The sequence below is a fragment of the Humulus lupulus genome, chromosome X, assembly GCF_963169125.1.
Source record: "Humulus lupulus chromosome X, drHumLupu1.1, whole genome shotgun sequence".
NCBI lineage: Eukaryota > Viridiplantae > Streptophyta > Magnoliopsida > Rosales > Cannabaceae > Humulus > Humulus lupulus.
Genome location: NC_084802.1, coordinates 197,340,236 through 197,360,882, shown reverse-complemented (window position 1 = coordinate 197,360,882; position 20,647 = coordinate 197,340,236). Strand labels below are relative to the sequence as shown.

Here is a 20,647-nt window from a genome sequence, read left to right as displayed (position 1 = left end):
GCATCTGAGGCTGCTCGGGCCTTTGCGGACTCGAAGGCTGGATTGGTGGGCTCGGATTAGGACCCCTCTGGGGCGGCCCATTCACAGGTTGGTCAGGCTGCGAGGCAGGTGCAGCTTGATTTCTGGCCAATAGCAAGGCTGCTTCGAGGGCTGCCATGGCTTCGTTCTGGCGGCGGTCCACCTCCGCTTGCCTTTCGCTCAACTCCGCGCGCTGCCGTTCAATCTCCTGCTACTGTCGCGCCATCACTTCAGCGGCAGTCTCCTGGCTGGCCCTCAAACTAGCCAGTTCTTCCTGCAGGGCGCCTAGGGTACTCTTCAACGTTGCATCATCCATTTCGTCCTCCTCAAAATCTAGTTGTGGCTCATCCTCTGCCATGCTTACAGGAGGAGGAGGAGGTGGCGGGTTTGACGGTGCAGCGGCGCCCGCCTGCCCAGTTTTCTTTCCAGCTTTCGCCATTAGTTTTCTCAACAACGATAAATCAAGCTCTCAATGAAAGCACCAAAATGTTGACCCAAGATTTGGCCAACTGACACGGAGTCAGAATATGCTTGATATGGATGAATGTATAGAAAAGAACGTAACGGCAAAAGTAAATAAGACACAATATTTTATAGTGGTTCGGCCCCAGGATCTGGTAATGACCTACGTCCACTTAGGTTGATATTGATATAAAAATGAGAAGAGTGATCAAAGAACTAGGGTTCAATGAGTTTCACTAATCTCTGAAGAACGATACAATATTACTAGGAGAATTACTATAATCTTTAACGATTTAAAAGCCGAAAAAAAGTCCCCTCCCTTGAGCTATCTCTTGCTATTTATAGGCTCAAAGGGGATTACAAAAGATTGTTACAGATATTCTTTCCTGAATAACCGGATACTCAGGAGATTGCGTGAGATAAATTCAGAATTCACAAAGATCTTCCCATTAATGTTGCCTTGTATGCGGAAGTATCGACCAGGCTGGTCGCAGGTAAGGCAGGTTTGTACTGCTTCTTATGTGTCTTCTGGTCGATACTCTAGTAGAACGTTTCCAGGTGTCAGCCACGTGTCCAGGGATCACTTGCCACGTCACCAATGCTAATTCTTTGGATAACAACACTAAAAGAGACTTTTCTATGCTCAAGATTTGATATTCTTCTTGTGGCAGTTTCTTTGATTTTTCTTCAATTGTTTTTGGTTTAAAACAATACTTCAACCTATTAAATTATTTGGGTATTAGTCATTTTGATATGAAAATTATTTTGTCTAATTTCCAAGAGTATCTTTGCATACTCTTTGGCTAGACAATGAGTTTTGTTGGCTAGAGGAAATTCCTCCTCCAATTTGTACTCCCTATATTATGCATTCTGGATAAAATAAATTTATTCCCCACAAAAAAAATATATATCATTTGTAATTTTATCATGTTTAAGCCTATTTCTTATTGTTTATCGAGATTTTTGGAAACTATATTAATAAAAATTAAGCGAGATTAATGATAAGGGATTTAAAAGATATAAACAATATTTTTACGTGGTTGGGGCGTTAATGAGCCTTAGTCTACGAGACAGTTGTATTAGAGCTTGGAAAGCCTATAACAATGGAGTTTTTCTCTCTTTTTTAGCAGAGTAACTGTATACAAGCCAAAGAGATCCCTTCTCTAGTGCTCTGTCACCTGTATTTATAGGCTCACAGGAGCACTGAGCTTGGGCTGGGCTAACCCGGGCCCAACAAAGATATAAATACCACTGGCTTCTCTATCGGAAGCCCAATACAAATGATAAAAATATAAAAGACAAACAATGATTAGAGCCCACTGGGGCAGCCCAAGACCTATCTATTACCCGACAAATTGGGGCTTTTGGTCTGGGTATTCTGAGTTACGAGGCAGATTCAGGGGACAAGATCAGTCAGTGTAGTGGCGGCACAGGTCTGAACTAGCGGCGTGCAATCCCGAGGTGGCCTTTTCCGCATGTGAAAAGTGGGGACAACTCCCACGCGTCATGGGGCGGAGTCAGGGTCACGGATGCTTTATCCTGCCAACCCTGAGGACTTGACCCGGGCTCGTTTACCTCTGTTCCTCTTCGTTTACCGTAGGCCCGGATCATCTACATAGAGCCCGGATCGTTTACTAGGCTTCGGCACCGTTGGCATACATCACGACCGTAACCCCAAACAGCTGTACGTCTCCCGGATGATCGTCCCGGATCATTCTTCCTGGACACTGTCCGGGTCTGGACCCACACTTGGGCCATCGATGTCGGTCACTCCCTGCCAAATGGGTCTAGGTTGGGCCCAACTCCAAGTGCCCAGTTAGTGGGCCTAGACCACCGTCCCGGGCCCAAGGCAGGAAATGGGGATAACACTTAACTATCTTAATTGTGTTGCAAAATTTATTTAAAGTTTGAAAATTATTTGAATTTTATATTTAAACTCTTTTACGAAACTGTAAAAAAAATAAAAATTAAAAATAAGTCACAAACCGCGCAATTTGAAGCTATAAAGACCGCTCGCACCAATAACACCCTCTGTGTATTCTAAGAGTAAATCAACATACTTCATCGGATTATGCCAGCCGAAGACGCAGCTGGCCAATTTGAATATCTCTACGTGCAAAGGTGATTGTCCAAACTCCAAAGCTTTTCTATGTCGTTATTTTGATTAGCAAGTTGGGCAGAACATTTTAGTTAGTTTTTACTTATATTTTACTATTACAAAGCTGACTTTTGCGTTAACCTCGTTAATCATTTGTACTTCTTATTTATAACACATGCTACAACTCTCATTAGGTATTATTTAGAAAGAGGCAAACCAAAAATCAACAAATCCATTGTAACGACAAGAGTTGCAAGGACAACGAAGCAGAAGGCAGAGACAAACAAACTGTTTTTGAAGCAGGTAATACCAAAAACACTTCTCTTCAGTGACATAATATTCCGGAGTCAAAAAGAGTAGTAGAGATGACAAATTAATATTGGACATAGTCTTAGGCCGCAACGGCCATGTTAGGTGATATGCAGAGGAGTTGGTAGTAGTGGTTGATTTGATGCCTTTCTGCTCTATAAATTCTACAACTAATTGACCAATCCCAAAGTAGAGCACTGACCTAGTTTCCACAACTTGAACAATTACAATATTTCGAGTCATCTATCTTTCTATGGCTTTCTTATCCAAAGTAACGCTTGGTCTTGTGGTCATCACTTTTCTCTCGGCCACACTCAACCATGCTCACCCTGGTTTCAACTTCGATTGGGGAGGACATGGAGGAATATCAGGAGGGTATTTTGGTCTTTTCCCTGAATACTATCAGTCTTCATGTCCTCAAGTTGATGACATTGTCATCTCTGTCTTGGAGAAGGCCATTGCAAGGGAGCCTAGGATGGCTGCTTCTTTGCTTCGTCTTCATTTCCATGATTGCTTTGTTCAGGTTTCTATTTTTGTTCACATCTTTCTTTAAACATGATCACTACTTATTAACATAAATAAGCTGCTTAATTACTAACCAAATATATATATATATATATTAAAACAGGGTTGTGATGCTTCGGTACTATTGGACGATAGTGCAACAATAGCTAGTGAGAAAAGGTCAGTACCAAACAAGAATTCCATAAGAGGATTCGAAGTGATCGATGAGATTAAGGCTAAGTTGGAAGAAGCATGTCCCCACACTGTCTCTTGTGCTGACATTCTCGCTCTCGCTGCTCGTGGCTCCACTGTACTGGTAAGTAACATTTATGATAATATAACCACCATGCATTGATTGACACGTACACACAAAATAAATATGTATATGAAATAATATTAATGTCATTGTCACATAATGCACCTGCATACAATAATACTGGTTGTTGTTTATTGGTGTTTTTGGTTTGGATGATGAAACAGAGCGGCGGACCCAATTGGGTGTTGCCACTAGGAAGGAGGGATTCAAGAACTGCTAGTCTAAGGGGCGCAAACAAAAACATTCCCCCACCAAACTCCACTCTCCTAAACCTTGTCACTTTCTTCAAACGTCAAGGTCTAGATGAAGTAGATCTTGTTGCTCTCTCAGGTCAATATTATTAGTACAAAAATTCTTTATAAACTATAATTAATTACATTTATTATTTATATATATATATATGCATGCACCCGTTTGATTTACTATTTTCAATATATATGTATATGTATATGTATATGTATATAGGTGCACACACAATTGGGGTGGCAAGGTGCACATCGTTCAAGCAAAGGCTTTACAACCAAAATGGGAACAACCAACCGGACGCGAGTCTTGAGAAGACCTATTATTATGGTTTGAAATCAGTATGTCCAAGATCAGGTGGTGACAATAATATTTCTCCTTTGGATTTTGCTTCTCCTGTTAGGTTTGACAACACTTACTTCAAGCTCATACTATGGGGAAAAGGGCTTCTTACTTCTGATGAAGTGCTTTGGACTGGGAATGATAGGAAGACCATGGAGCTTGTTAAGAGTTATGCAGCCAACGAGGGCCTTTTCTTTCAGCATTTTGCCAAGTCCATGGTTAAGATGGGGAACATTACCCCTTTGACTGGATTCAATGGTGAAGTTAGGAAGAATTGTTGTAGAATTAATTAATAAGTAATAACAACTAAGAAACAAGGGGGCAGGATAATTGAGATTCAAGAGTGTGTTAATATAAGTTTCTTGTGTTTGTACGTACTTCTTCTATCTTCTACTATTACATTTTTATGTTTACAAGTAATGAATTGAGTTTCCAAAAGTAATTAAAAGTGTACCTTTAATCTTTTTATGGATGGATACTTTTGTTATATGTTTTTACAAGTGTATTACGTGGAATAACTTTGACAAATGCACGATGTGCTTACCTAAAGAGAGAATAACTAAAGAATATTATTAAGTACTTAATAGTCACTGTTTATGTATTTTCCACCAAAATGATATATATATTTTTTGGGGTTGGGAATAAAGCAAGAATTCGTGCAAGAAAGGGTAAAGTATCTAATGTTATGGTACATTCTTTTCTGCGTTCATGGTCTACTAACTTTTCAGAGACATGAAATTCATTGCAAGTTTCCAACCTAAAAAAATTGTTCTTTTTTCTGTTTGCCTTTGCTTCATGTTTCTTTCTCTCTTTTATTCTCCCCATTTTTTTAAAAAAAAAACTTTCCCACTCCTTAATTAATTATGCTACTTTCCACTTTTTCAAATTATTTGTCCACGTCTAACCATAAAAGCAAAACCTTCAAAAGACCATCTTTCGTACACTAATTATAATTTATATCACAGTGGTTAGCATTTAGCTGTGAATTTACTATTGCTTTTTGTAATCATTATTTATATCACAGTGGTTTTTCAGAATGACTAGAAAAAATCACACTATTTATTAATTAGTGAGCATTTTAAATTAGAATTAAAATTTTTAACTATGAGATTCTTAATTAACTAATTATTTATTTATTTTTTTGTCAAATTATACTATTATAGCCCACTCGGAAATAAAAAGCCCAATAGCTTGGGTAGGAAGTAAACTCAAGTGTGCGTAATTTACAAGCCCAAACTCATATATATAAGACCCAAAGCCCAAGCTCATTACCTTGAGCCCATTACTAGCGATGGCGGTAACGACACCAATCCAACAGTCCCCTCTACTCTACAAAAAATGGTGAAGCTTGATGGATCTTCATCACACTACTACTTGTTGCTGTAACAGATCGGAGAACCAGCAGTATCCAAAGATATCTGACAAGGTGTTAATGGTTATGGATTCGTAGTAACTGATGAGCTAAGAGCCAAGCAAGAGAGAGAGAGAGAGAACTTGTTTGAAGAGTAATGGCTAAGCATACTAGTAGTAATGGTCATAATGCCTGGATGGGGATCCAGAAGAAGAGGTGGGCGTTGATGATTCTAGCGTTGTTTTCTCTTTCGACGGCGATGGTGTTCCTCATGAGAACGGCGTTCGATTCATGCAGCGGCCCCAAGGTCGGCAATGGTTTTGGAAGTCCTGGAATGGTAGAAGAGAGAGAAACTGTGGTTCACTCAGAACCAAATCCACTGGATTTCATGAAATCGAAGCTCGTTCTTTTGGTTTCTCATGAGCTTTCTCTCTCCGGTACTCTTTCTTTCGTAATAATCTTATAGTTTCTTGTGCTTTTTGTTTTTCTTTTTTCGTGTGGTTCTGTTCTCGGAAGTCGGAAAAGAATAAAAAAGTTGAAACTCCAAAAGAAAGCTTAAAGAAATTAAAAGTGCTACAATGGGACTGGGTGGCTTTCTTTTTCTTAATGTCTTCTTTCTTTCCTTTAATCTTTAACCCTTTTTTTTTCTTCTCCAAAAAAATGAAACAGGAGGGCCATTGTTGCTGATGGAATTGGCGTTTCTGTTAAGAAAAGTTGGAGCAGAAGTTGTTTGGATTACTAATCAGAAACAGGGGGAATCTGATGATGTGATTTACAGTCTCGAGCGGAAGATGCTTGACAGAGGAGTACAGGTTGAGCATCTTTACTTTCATCTTCAAAATTGGGCTTTATTCTTCCTCTTCTTCTTCTTCTTCTTCTTCTTCTTCTTCTTCTTCTTCTTCTTTTCCCCTAAAACAAAGTGATAAATTGCAGTTAATTATCATTTGATTCATATGAAATTTGGAAATTTGGGGCAATGCCGACTCTTTATTATATCAAATTTAGAGTAAAGCTCTGTTTTTGCCTTTCACTTAATTTTCATAAAATTTTGGATAAAGTTTTCTTTTTGCCATTATTTTTGTTAAGTACTGGCTGGCTGATCGGCACTGATGTAAAATTTCTGGAATTCGATTTTTCTATTTTATTTATTTATTATTATTATTTTCTTTTTTAATGTTAGTATCATTCTTCTAATTTTTAATTAAACTGGAAATTTTAGGTCTTCTCTGCAAAGGGTCAAAAAGCTATAGACACAGCTCTTAAAGCGGATATAGTTGTTCTAAACACAGCTGTTGCTGGGAAATGGCTGGATTCGGTTCTAAAGGAAAATGTTCATCACGTTCTTCCAAAGGTTTTGTGGTGGATTCATGAGATGCGAGGGCATTATTTCAAAGTGGAGTATGTTAAGCATCTCCCTTCTGTTGCAGGTGCCATGATTGATTCACATGCAACTGCAGAATACTGGAAAAACAGAACCAGGGAACGATTGGGGTATGCTTCTTCTGCATTGAAATTTTATATTACATATATGGTCCAGGTAATTTTAGTCTTAATTTTATGATGATTATGTGTTTCAATTTTGCGGTCTGTAGAATTGCAATGCCTAAAACCTATGTTGTACACTTGGGGAATAGCAAAGAGCTAATGGAAGTTGCTGAAGATAGCGTGTCTAGAAGAGTTCTTCGTGAGCACATTCGAGAGTCTATCGGAGTGCGGAGTGACGATCTACTCTTTGCCATCATAAATAGTATGTAATCCTTGCCAAAATAATAGTCTTTTCCAGCTTCAACCTGTCTGATTTAAATTTAAATAATCTTTGCCATTTTTTCTTTTTTTGTTTCCCTTTAGTCTGACGTTTCAGACGGTTCAAGGTTAATTTTATAGTCGTTTCACTGGTTGGCATTTCATTTCTTATTTTGCTTCTCTGATTTGTTCAGATTGAAGTTTGAACTAACCAACTATGATCTTTGGGCTTTTGTGCCAATATTAGTCTCCTTTTGCGTTCTGACTAATTCTTTCTTTTAAAGAGGATTGAATTATCCATGTTATTTTTGTTATTGTGGTTGATTAACCTGGTTTCCCTGTTCATGAGCGACAAGCAATGTAAACATCCATTATTAAGTCAAATTCCTCTGTTCTTGCGCTCGTTCTCCTTTATTAAATATTCTCCAATTGTAATAAGTTGGGAAGTGCTTGTATTCCTAAATGTTTCCACTTATTCATTTGTGCAACTTTATGTTATGTTACATCCTTGATTATGTTAGTGTTAACTGTTATAATAATGAGCCTTGGATATCTTTTAATTACAGGTGTTTCACGAGGAAAAGGACAGGATCTATTTCTTCGGGCATTTTATGAAAGTTTGCAAGTGATTAAAGAGAAAAAATTGCAGGTGCCAACGATGCATGCTGTTGTAGTGGGAAGTGACATGAATGCTCAAACGAAGTTCGAAACAGAACTACGTACATTTGTGTTGGAGAAAAATATTCAGGACAGAGTTCACTTTGTAAATAAAACCCTGACTGTCACTCCTTACCTGGCTGCAGTTGATGTTCTTGTTCAGAACTCTCAGGTACTGTCATACATGTCATTAGTTAAGGTGCACCTGTATATTTCTATGCCTTACTATATAATATGATTATTCATTTTGTTCCATATTGCAATTAAACATGTGAAGTTTATATCTTTTTCATGTGTAGGCCCGGGGAGAGTGTTTTGGAAGAATAACCATTGAAGCAATGGCCTTTCAGCTGCCTGTATTGGTATGTCCTTTACCACAATGACCTCCTTTTTTATTTAATTAACCTATTTTCTAGATCCATTGTACTTGGATTTTGGTAATTTGGTGACGCGACTGGATTCTAATACATTTCCCGAATGAAGTGTTTGTTAGTGATGTTACTAATCTGATAGGATCCAAAACCAGTGGAACCCCAGAACAGAGAAGTAATAGACCAAAGATAGGATTCTAATGCTGAAATTGAAAGGAAATACAAAAGTGATAAACCAAGTTCTTCAAGGCATGTGGAGACCTCCCAAGAGATCAAAGCTCACTACAATTCAGTCACACTTTTCCTACCCCTTTGTTAACCCACCCCACATTTATATAATATTCTAACTACCCAAGTACCCATGCTAACAACCCAGCAAATCCTACACATGTGACAGCTATCCTACTACAACCCATTCCTAACATAATCTTTCTGTGATCTCTCTCTCTCTCTCTCTCTCTCTGTTACATGCAGAGTTAGATAACTCATGAATTTATTGGCCTATTTTGGTTATTTCTTTTGTTATTGATCTATCACTAAGGAACCTGCACAGAAAGACACTTTTCTTCCTTATCTCTGGCTTTTGTCGGGCTGATGCAACTTGGATTACCATGCACAGTACGAAAATCTAGAGAAGTGAGGCGTCTTAAGATGTTTCTATGTTATCTAAATTTGTTTCAAAAGAAAGACGATAAGGATCGGCTATACTAAGGAAGGACAATTGCCATTCGTTTTGAAGAGACTTTTGTGTTGTCTATCTAGATTTTGTTTTCCAACTAGTAATTTTTTTCACTAAATATTTCAGGGAACGGGAGCTGGGGGAACTATGGAGATTGTAGAGAATGGGACAACAGGGATCTTGCATCCTGCTGGTAAAGAAGGTGTGACTCCACTTGCCCGAAACATTGTGAAGATGGCCACGCATATAGAGAGAAGGCTGACGATGGGCAATCAAGGGTATGAGAGGGTGAAGGAGAGGTTCTTGGAACCCCACATGTCACATAGAATTGCTTTTGTTTTGAAAGACATTTTGCGCAACTCAAAAGCCAGTCACTAGTTCTTAATTCTCCCACTATCAAGCTGGAACTAAAAGTAGTAGCACTATCTGCAAGTAAGGAGGCAATTCATAGTCTCTTTTTTTATATGAATTATTTTTGTATCATAATAAAGATAAGATATAGCGAGGAAATTTGGTAAATGTAAAATGAGTAGTAGTGCGAATGTAAGTCATCTACCCTCTTTTTTAATAGGATGATGTATTGTAAGGTAAGGTGATATTGAGGTTTAAAGAAACGTACTTAGATTTTTCGCTTTTTGGCAATAACTGTTAAAGTTAAAAAATGAGGAGAGATGATTTATCTCATCTTCTACATATCTAAAACCGTGAAGATAACTTCTTTTTTTTTAGCTATTTTGTCACAAGTTACTATTCATTGGTAAAGTTATTTCTAACATCAATATAGCTTTAATTAATAATTATAGTGTGTATTTAAATATGTATATTTTGTTATGATTGGTTAAATACAAAATTAAGTGTGTTTTCACAAATGGTGCAAAACACTTGACAAAATTTAGCTTTTTGTTGTAAGTATTTAAAAATTATATGGGGGTCTAAAGCATGGTTAAAAAGTTTGAGAACATTTGGAGGTGTTTAAGGTTATTTTTGGACAAGTTGGACAGACGTGTCGCCTGTAGGAGGCAACGCGTCGTGCATGATTAAGGAAATGACTGCTTACAGCAAGCGACGTCAGTACAAGTCATGTTTTTTCCCTCCAAAATATATTTTATGAATGTATAATTTATTGGTTGGACCTAATAACGGTGTCTAACTTATTTAAAAGTTTTTTTTTTTTTTTAGAATTTTTGGGACTTGATCACTCTTTCTAAACTCTCTAGCTCATCAAGACTTAATTTTCTCCAAAAAACTCATCTAGATTACTTTACTTGTGAATTTCATAGACTTGTTGTATTTCACTCCTTATTCTAACTTGTAGAAACCTCAAACAACTCTCAAAGTGGTTTGGAATAAAAAATTTGGACAAAGATTATCATCTTGTGCAAGCCTTTGTGTTATTGTTTCCATTTGATTTTGTGATTTTGTTCTAAATTGTGTATACTCTCATTGTTGTGTTAACCACCCACCCCAACATATTTAACTATAGCGTGTATTCCTGACAAAGAAAACTATAGTATGTATTTATTTATTTATTTTCAGCAACTATAGTGTGTATTTAAATATGCATGGTTACATATATTTAAAATGATATGTACATATTAATAATAAATTTATGAGTAAACCTATTTACAATAGTTAATATTATAATATAATGTATTTGTCAAATTTTTATTCTTGCAAATGATTAAAAAAAATCATCATTAAATTAAAGATCATTTTATTAGACTTACCACTAATTTTATTAGGAAAGGCCATGGTAAGTCCTCTGTTTTGGACCTATCGTTAGGCACTTGTTTTATTTTTGGCATATGGATAAGTTGTAACCCAATTTTTTTTATATGACGGTATACATTGTAGTTATAGGAGACTCCTTACAAATTTTCATAAAATTCTTGATAATTTAGAGTACTGAAATTAGGATTCAAACAGTCATGCTGTACACTCGTATAAAAACTTAAACAACCAAACACGCGTGCAACATGTTATTTGAATTATGATTTCAACATCTTAAAATATCTAGAATTTTCTAAAAATTTATGGAAGGTCTCTATAACTACAATGTACACCGTCGTATAAAAAAATGAATTACAACTTATCTTTGTATCAAAAACAAAAAAATAACCTACCGATAGGTCCAAGGTCCAAAACAAAGGACTTATCGCATGAGAGTATTTACGGATTCTATTTACTATAATTAAATTGATATCATAATCTATTTGTCAAATTTTTATTATTGTAAAAGATAAATTACTATTGATACAAATTATTAAATTAGAGCCACCACTATTTTAATATTTTTCTATTTAAATTATAGAAAAGTTGAATATTTAAAGTGTGGAGGCGTTAAATAAATTTATTTAACTCTAATGTACGATTAAATATGCGTTATTATAATATATTTAAAAGAAACATATATTAAAATTCGAGTTTGTAAATTGCTATGTTAAATTTATAACATAATGTATTGTCAAATTTTTATTATTGCAAATATATATATACTGAATAGTGATATATGCATCAAAATTATGTGCTAAAACATTATTCCAATTAAAGTGATACTGTATTTTAAAATAGTGAGTCCCGCCTAAAATAAATTTTATTAGTTAAATGAAACTTTCACGTTATTTGGTATAATGTTTTGGTGTATAATTTAATACAGATATCATTACTCATATTAATTATTGTTACAAGTTATTAAATTAGAGTTACTATTTATTTTTTCATTATATCGTTATAAATATATTGCCATATAAACATTAAAATATATATTTATTTATTTTTCTTTTTTTTAAAAAATATTTAAAATCATTAGCCAATTACTTTCATTTTTCAAACAACGAATTTTCTATTATTTTTATTTAAAATGTAAATTTGGAAACAAAAATATATTTATTAATTTTTCTTTTAAAAAATAAAAACCTAAAAATTATTTAACCAATCATTTCCATTATTTCCTATTCTCGTTTTTTTTTTAAAAATACGTCTTTAGAAAAAAATAATACCAAACAAAGCCTTAACTACTCTTAAGTAAAAATTTCATTAATTTTTGTTGGATGCATCCGACAACTAATTTTTAAAATTAATCTTTTTGAACAATGATCCATATATGACACTAATTTATTTTAAGTCAAAGTAACCGAAGTTTTGACTATTTAAGTTAATCTTTTGTTAAGAATTCAAAATAATTTGTATTTTGAATTTGAAAATTATATCTTATGTACATGTTTGATTTCTTTGAATAATATTAATTTTTTATTCTAATAACTATTAAAAAAATTAAATACAAAATTATCAGTTGCATTTTTTTTTTTCTTTTTTTTGCAAGTAATTACAATTTAATTTGATTTCTTATTTAATTATTTGAAAATATGCGTTACTTTTAATATATTTATGTTTCTTATCATATCTATTGAAGCATTGATTCGTATAGTAATCGTATGATAGCCAATTCCATTCCATCAATCCACATATACCGAGCCATGCAAGTTTTCCCACCACCCCAGGTACGTGGTACGCCAAATATTCCGAGTCCAACCAAATAATTATCAAAAAGATCATGCATCATAGAATAAGATGCTCAAATCATAATGAAAACAGTGCTAATTTTCATCTTAAAAAAAGAAATATATTGATCCTTCATCCTTGAAAAATATTTAAGTTAAATGTGAGTACCACATCATAAATCATTTATTTCATACAACTATGGACAAAGAATACCAATTATACAGATTACGTGTCACCAGCGACTAGGAAAAACATGTGAATCGCGACGGCATCAATTCCATTAATGCCCTCCGAAAGTTTCACGGCTAGACGACGAATCTCTTGTTAAGACCATATGTGGTCTTATTTCTCTTCAAGAAAAGCTGGAATACGATCGAATTAAATTGTCCCCAAAACGAGTGTCACAAAAAAGAACAAGTAGATTTACATACACAACTCAAATCCTTTGAAACATCTTCTTTTCAAAGATGATCACAAATTGCCCTTGTGAAGTCGGTGGTTGACGACTTCCCGCCTAGGTCAGCTGTTCGGTATTTCCCCTCTGCAATTGTGCTGAGAATGGCGTCTTGGATTCGTTCCGCTTTATCGTGGAGCTCCAAATGACGGAGCATAGATACAGAACTCAACAGCAAAGCAGTCGGGTTTGCCAAATTCTGGATAATTTCAACCATGGAAATAGTGTTTAGAAGCTGTCACGTAAATAACAGCAAGCAAAAACCAAATGGATGCCAAGCCAGACTAATCATCTCTGAAGGAAACAGATGACACAATAACAATGAATGCGTAAAATATAAAATGTTGTGATAAATCCAACGGGGCCTAGAAAAGACACGGAATACACAATCCTAAGAACTGGAAGTAGTCATATCGAACAAGACTTGGCAAGCGTGCATATTAATGCATTCATTTATTGCTCTTTAATCTTGATTTGGCTTGTTTTCCTTAAGTTTTAAGTTATGTTTAATATATTTTCTTCAAGTGCGCAGAAATTAAATGGGTTAAATTGATGATTTTTTTGGTCATTTTGGATGTTCACGACAAAGAAGATTGTGTTACGTCACTTGCCATGAAGCAGTGTGTCGTCAAAAGACAAAAAAACCATAGACGTACTTGGTGACATGTCACCTGTTAGGTGGCGCCACTCCCAGATTTCTTGATGAATAGACCAAGGCGACGCATCAGCTGCTGCTAGGCGACGCGACGCCTCATACCCAAATTTTCAGGATTTCATCTTTTTCATACGTTCGTTCAAATTCGAAGGGAAATCGGCCAAAGAGGCTTCTAGAAGCTAGGCACGTAGAAAATACTTATAAAAAGAAAGAGAAACACGATTTGAAAAAGGGAAACACTTTGGAGGAGATTGGAAGAGCAAATCAGTCTTCGAAGAGTTTTCAATTGTTCTTCGCGTTCTTATTTCTTCTTTTATTTTTTCTAGATTATGACATTATTTTGACAATGTAAGCCACAACATGAGTGGGTAATCTTCCTATTTGTAGAGTTTAAAAGGATCTTTTAACTTTAAGTTAATCTTAGATCTTTATTTCTCGTGTTATACTTTGATTTATTGTTGAAATATTTATGATTCATGTATTGTGATGTTTATAAGATTGTAATTAGGACAAATTTAGATTGTGAGAAGTACTTGAGGAGAATCTTCAAACAATCTGAAAGCAAGTAGAACAGCTTAAGATAGTGTGAGAGAAAGAGATAACATTACTTAGGTAACCAAAACAATTTAAGTTGTGAAATCGAGAGGTGAAATTTGAGAGTTGTTTTTAGAGTAGATCTTAATGAAGGTATGGCTGAATAGTTATATAGAGATATAGGCTTGATATGACTTGCACACTCTTTATGCAAGGAGGGTATAGAGATATAATAACACTCTTGAGAATATTGATCTAAATTAAACACATTAAAGAAGAGAATTAAAATCATTTAAGAGTGACATTGAAACCTTAACGTTGTCATCATCTTGAATTCTCCATTTAATTTCAGTTTTTAATTTTGCAAATTTAAGTTATTTTTATTTTAATGTTTTTGGTTTTAATTTTTTAGATAACATTGAGATTTGATATTCATTGTAACTAGTTTATTTCCTTACTATTAATCCTTGCCGGGTTGTATTGGTCTTCGGATCACTATATTACTTTTGCAATTTGTGCACTTGCAAGCATAGTTATAATTTTAAGCACCAGTATGCTTAGTAATTACCATGATTTCAAAATGAGAGTTTACTCCATCTGCTTAAAGGCCTCACGAATTGAAAACTAAGACAACACCTATCAAGGCCAGAGTTCAATCATACTTAACTAGCTGGACCCTAGGGATTTCCAAATCCAAAAGGTATTCCTTAACAAGGATTAGGAATTAACATCTTTGCCAACAAAAACTTTGAAAATATTGGTATTAAGTAATACCAAATAGACAAATAATTGTTTCTACTATTTCCATAATCAGAAGGAATCTAATTAGTTTGATTGAATGTGCACTAGTGTCATAAACTAATGCATTGACAGCGTCCTTAAAACCGAGTGCAAGAGAAATTTTGTTGCAAGTGTGCTTGGTGTAGATAAATTATAAATAAATTCAAGAAGGCTAACCTTTCCGGCAATATCAGGTGCTGAACCATGCACAGCTTCAGCTAGCGCAATACCTCCCTCGCCAATATTGAGGCTGATCAGAAAACAAATTATGTCTGGTGACTGTCACTAAATCAATAGTATAAGGGATGGCAGAAAATAGGTAGTTTACCTTGGCGTTAAGCCCAGTCCTCCAATCAAACCAGCACACAGGTCACTAATAATATCACCATAAAGGTTTGGCATCACCAACACATCAAAGAGAGCTGGATTCTTCACAAGCTGCAGAAGACAGAAGCACAGTGTTCTGTTAGCTTGGAATGGGTTCCATGACATGTCTTAAATGCTTTCATAGCTTGATGATTCAATTGCACAATATACATATTTTCATACCATCATGCAGCAATTGTCTATGACAACTTCCTCATATTTAATCTCAGGATACTTCTCTGCAACTTCACGGCAACACTATAAGTGAAAATAAAACCAATTTCAGTACAAGAATAACTACAGACATAATACATTAACACGTTAAACAAAGAAGAAGCAAAGTGCACCTTAAGAAAAAGACCATCAGTTTTCTGCATAATATTTGCTTTGTGAATTGCAGATACCCTCTCTCTGCCGTGCATCTTGGCATAAAAAAATGCATACTCAGCTACCCTAAGACTTGCCTGACGAGTAATGATCTTAAGACTTTCAACAACGCCTCTCACCACCTAGCAACAGCAGAAATAGCTTATAAAACTGATACAAATACACATATTATACTATATTTACGAGCAAAATAGATACTTCACAAAGACTTACTTGATGTTCAAGTCCACTGTACTCTCCCTCAGTATTTTCACGGATAGTGATGAGATCAACATTATCATAGCGGGTCTTATAGCCGGGGAGACTGTAGCAAGGCCTGACATTTGCATACAAGTTAAGCTCTTTCCTTAAAGTAAGGTTCAAAGAGCGATGACCTTTCCCAATTGGTGTAGCCATGGGCCCTTTCAACCCCACCTTGTTCTGGCGCACTGATTCTAAACTTTCCCACGTTAGAAAACTCTGTGTTCTAGGATCAATTTGGTCTCCAACATAGTGCTCTTCCCACTCAATTGGCACTTCAGCTTCTCTAAACACCTACATCGATAAGAGTATAATATAAACAACAAATATTCACCAACAAAAGAGTAACTCCAATTACGAAAATAGGATAAGGCAAGACCTGTTTAACTGACTCAGCAATCTCAGGGCCAATACCATCACCAGGGAAGAGGGTGGCTCGGATCGGAGCTGTGGCAGACGAAAAAAGTCGAGCTGTCGCTGAAGCAGGCGATGCCGAGGCAAAGTTGGAGCGGCTTCCGAGGGCACACCTCAGCAGGTGGGAAGCCATTAATGTGTTCTTTACACGAGATAAGCAATTTATAAGGGAATGTTAGACCAAAAGATAGTGACATGCAATGTATCTCAGTTTTTTATGACTTGCCAAACCAGGTTCAGCCTCTGTTTTTCCACTACTCTTCAAAACATAATGAAACTCTAACAGAGCTTAGAGACCAACCATTAGGAAGTCTAATCCCATTGGAAGTTCTTTAAACACACGCATCTCTATCTTTCAGCTAAATGCACCCTTCTCTTAGAAAAAACTTAATCACCAAGAAATTATATCAAAAATCAGCACCCAATGGCAGAACAAGTCACCCCACCAAATTAAATAAAAAATCTGATCATATATCAACGCCCAAATTTGATCATAAATTAGTAATTAGAACTACCTTTATAAAGCTCAGATTACTTCCCTCCGTTATAAAATTATTGCTATAATCTACAAAATCTCCTGAACGACAAAATATTTGTGAATCATCTAATTGACGATCTAAGGGTCTTTGAATTACAGTTAGTCTCTAGTAGCTAGCTCTTCCAATGCAATAAATCTTTGAAAATTGAAGCCAGAGAAAAAAAAAACAAACATAAAACCTAATATCTTATTTTTGATCTTTGCTACGCGAATTCTAACAAAGCAGGATTTTTATCAGAAATTGAAAATAATAATAATAGCAATACCTGGCGGAGTGAGGCGGAGGGAGGCGGAGTGAGGCGGTGTGGAGTGAGAGGGAGATGCAAAGACACAGATGGCGGCGACGTCGACGCTGCGAACTGCAGATGGCCCGGCAACAAAGATAGAGGGAGCGAGATTTTGATGCTCCGACAAATGGATTTTTGGGGCTATTTTCTTTCTATTTGACTAATTTGTCTTGGTTGTACTTTATACTAAAGAGACCTAACTACACAATACTTTACCCATATTTTAATGGGAAATTTTAATATGTAGGCTTGATAAAAATTATAATTACAAATAAATACTAGGCATATTAAAATTTTCAAAATAATGCTAATTTTTTGTACATTACCCAAAATGCCCTTTTCACTTCTTCCTCATTCTCATTTCTCTCTTCTCTCTTCTCTCTTCACTCTCCTCTCTTCCCTCTCTCTCTCTCTCTCTTATTTCACTCTCTCTCACCTCACAACACCACCACCACACTAAATATTATATTTCGAACAGATTTGGACATGATTTTTGGGTTTTTTTTGCGATTTTTTTCAGATCTGAAACTCTGAAATCTGTAAAAAATCGACACTGCTCGATGGTGGTTCGATGGTGCTCGATGCCAGCTCGATGAGACCTTCAAAATCATGATTTTTCATGAAAAAATGACTTAGCTCGATGGTGGTTCGATAGTAGTTCGATAGTGGCTCGATGGTGCTCGATGAGACCTTCAAAATCATGATTTTTCATGAAAAAATGACTTAGCTCGATGGTGGTTCGATGATAGCTCGATAGTGGTTCGATAGTGCTCGATGGTGCTCGATGCAATTCTTGTAAGAGACATAATTTTTCACTTGGGTGTCCGTTTGGGGTGATTTTTTTTTTGATTTTGGGTATTTTTTCAAGATCTACATGTTTGACATGTTAATATGCACATTTTGGAAGTGTAGCACTTGTAAAAAATAGAAAAGTGCAAACATACCTCATGTTTAAGACATCTTTTGGTATATTTTTAAGTTTTAAACTTCCCAAATGTGCATATTAACATGTCAAACATGTAGATCTTGAAAAAATACCCAAAATCAAAAAAAAAATCACCCCAAACGGACACCCGAGTGAAAAATTATGTCTCTTACAAAAATTGCATTGAGCACCATCGAGTCATTATCGAGCTACCATCGAACCACCATCGAGCTAAGTCATTTTTTCATGAAAATCTTGATCTTGAAGGCCCCAGCGAATGGTGGCTCGATGGTGCTCGATGCCAGCTCGATGAGACCTTCAAAATCATGATTTTTCATGAAAAAATGACTTAGCTCGATGATGGTTCGATGGTAGCTCGATAGTGGCTCGATAGTGCTCGATGGTGCTCGATGCAATTCTTGTAAGAGACATAATTTTTCACTCGGGTATCCGTTTGGGGTGATTTGTTTTTTGATTTTGGGTATTTTTTCAAGATCTACACGTTTGACATGTTAATATGCACATTTAGGAAGTTTAAAACATAAAAATATACCAAAAGATGTCTTAACCATGAGGTATGTTTGCACTTTTGTATTTTTTACAAGTGTTACACTTCACAAATGTGCATATTAACATGTCAAATGTGTAGATCTTGAAAAAATACCCAAAATCAAAAAAAAAATCACCCCAAACGGACACCCGAGTGAAAAATTATGTCTCTTACAAGAATTGCATCGAGCACCATCGAGCACTATCGAACCACTATCGAGCTACCATCGAACCACCATCGAGCTAAGTCATTTTTTCATGAAAAATCATGATTTTGAAGGTCTCATCGAGCTGGCATCGAGCACCATCGAGCCACCATTCGCTGGGGCCTTCAAGATCAAGATTTTCATGAAAAAATGACTTAGCTCGATGGTGGTTCGATGGTAGCTCGATAATGACTCGATGGTGCTCAATGCAATTTTTGTAAGAGACATAATTTTTCACTCGGGTGTCCGTTTGGGGTGATTTTTTTTTTATTTTGGGTATTTTTTCAAGATCTACACGTTTGACATGTTAATATGCACATTTGGGAAGTTTAAAACTTAAAAATATACCAAAAAATGTCTTAAACATGAGGTATGTTTGCACTTTTCTATTTTTTACAAGTGCTACACTTCCAAAATGTGCATATTAACATGTCAAACATGTAGATCTTGAAAAAATACCCAAAATCAAAAAAAAAATCACCCCAAACGGACACCCGAGTGAAAAATTATGTCTCTTACAAGAATTGCATCGAGCACCATCGAGCACTATCGAACCACTATCGAGCTATCATCGAACCACCATCGAGCTAAGTCATTTTTTCATGAAAAATCATGATTTTGAAGGTCTCATCGAGCACCATCGAGCCACTATCGAACTACTATCGAACCACCATCGAGCAAAGTCATTTTTTCATGAAAAATCATGATTTTGAAGGTCTCATCGAGCTGGCATCGAGCACCATCGAACCACCATCGAGCAATGTCGATTTTTTGCAGATTTCAGAGTTTCAGATCTGAAAAAAATCGCAAAAAAAACCCAAAAATCATGTCCAAATCTGTTCGAAATATAATATTTAGTGTGGTGGTGGTGTTGTGAGGTGAGAGAGAGTGAAATAAGAGAGAAAAAGAGGGAAGAGAGAAGAGAGAAGAGGGAAGAGAGAAATGAGAATGAGGAAGAAGTGAAAATGGCATTTTGGGTAATGTGCAAAAAATTAGCATTATTTTGAAAATTTTAATATGCCTAGTATTTATTTGTAATTATAACTTTTATCAAGCATACATATTAAAATTTCCCTATTTTAATTACGAGTATTCGCTCCTTAACTAAAAATTTATTTTTTAATTTTCAAAACTTAAAAACTATTTTTGAGAATAAATACGAGGTATTTGACATTATTTTTAAAAAATAAAATTACAAAAAATAGAAAATTTTGATAAATACATTTTTTGTTATTCTCATATTTTTTTTGTGAATTTTTTTCTCACATAATATTTTTAATTATTATTATCTCAGATCGCTTTCTTTCTCATTAATATATCACCTCACTTTTTCTATGCCCACTTTCTCTAACATCTCTTTCTCTCTCATCACATTTTATCTCCTTATTTTCTATCTCATCACTTTTTCTTTTTTTTTTCTTGCATCAATTTCTCTCTTCTCAATTTTTCTTCCTCAAAATTTCTGAAATTACTTTCTCTCTCCTTATTTTTCATCACTTTTTTTTTCATATTACTTTATCTCATTATTTATTACAAACTTTTAAAATATTTTTCTCTTTGTAAATATATTTATTAATTTTTTATTTTTTATTTTTTTTAAAATAAAACTAAAAAAAATTATTTTTAGAAAACATTAACCAAACACCTATTATTTTTTTTAAAACTACAAAAACTGTTTTCTGTTCTCATTTCTTAAAACACAATTTTGAAACAAAAAA

General features: G+C 35.2%; 3 protein-coding genes across 3 annotated transcripts; 2 read left to right on the top strand and 1 right to left on the bottom strand.

Moving 5' to 3' along the window:
* The first annotated feature begins 3,058 nt into the window (after window positions 1-3,058).
* Window positions 3,059-4,644, top strand: LOC133804205 (peroxidase 9). Its single transcript, XM_062242365.1, has 4 exons — window positions 3,059-3,410; window positions 3,516-3,707; window positions 3,872-4,037; window positions 4,173-4,644. Exons 1-4 carry the CDS (start codon window positions 3,141-3,143, stop codon window positions 4,583-4,585), a joined length of 1,041 nt encoding a protein of 346 aa, XP_062098349.1. The 5' UTR covers window positions 3,059-3,140; the 3' UTR covers window positions 4,586-4,644.
* A 930-nt stretch (window positions 4,645-5,574) lies between these two features.
* LOC133803906 (uncharacterized) lies at window positions 5,575-9,726 on the top strand. The gene is made up of 7 exons (XM_062242050.1): window positions 5,575-6,080; window positions 6,313-6,455; window positions 6,863-7,134; window positions 7,236-7,390; window positions 7,953-8,215; window positions 8,343-8,405; window positions 9,220-9,726. Exons 1-7 carry the CDS (start codon window positions 5,801-5,803, stop codon window positions 9,469-9,471), a joined length of 1,428 nt encoding a protein of 475 aa, XP_062098034.1. The 5' UTR covers window positions 5,575-5,800; the 3' UTR covers window positions 9,472-9,726.
* Window positions 9,727-12,693: 2,967 nt separating this feature from the next.
* On the bottom strand, window positions 12,694-17,413 carry LOC133807196 (isocitrate dehydrogenase [NAD] catalytic subunit 5, mitochondrial-like). The gene is made up of 8 exons (XM_062245374.1): window positions 17,229-17,413; window positions 16,390-16,566; window positions 15,984-16,304; window positions 15,731-15,892; window positions 15,567-15,641; window positions 15,346-15,455; window positions 15,195-15,267; window positions 12,694-13,247 (listed from the first exon to the last, which is right to left on the bottom strand). The coding sequence occupies exons 2-8, from the start codon at window positions 16,555-16,557 to the stop codon at window positions 13,056-13,058; spliced, it is 1,101 nt and encodes a 366-aa protein (XP_062101358.1). The 5' UTR covers window positions 16,558-16,566; window positions 17,229-17,413; the 3' UTR covers window positions 12,694-13,055.
* Window positions 17,414-20,647: the final 3,234 nt, after the last annotated feature.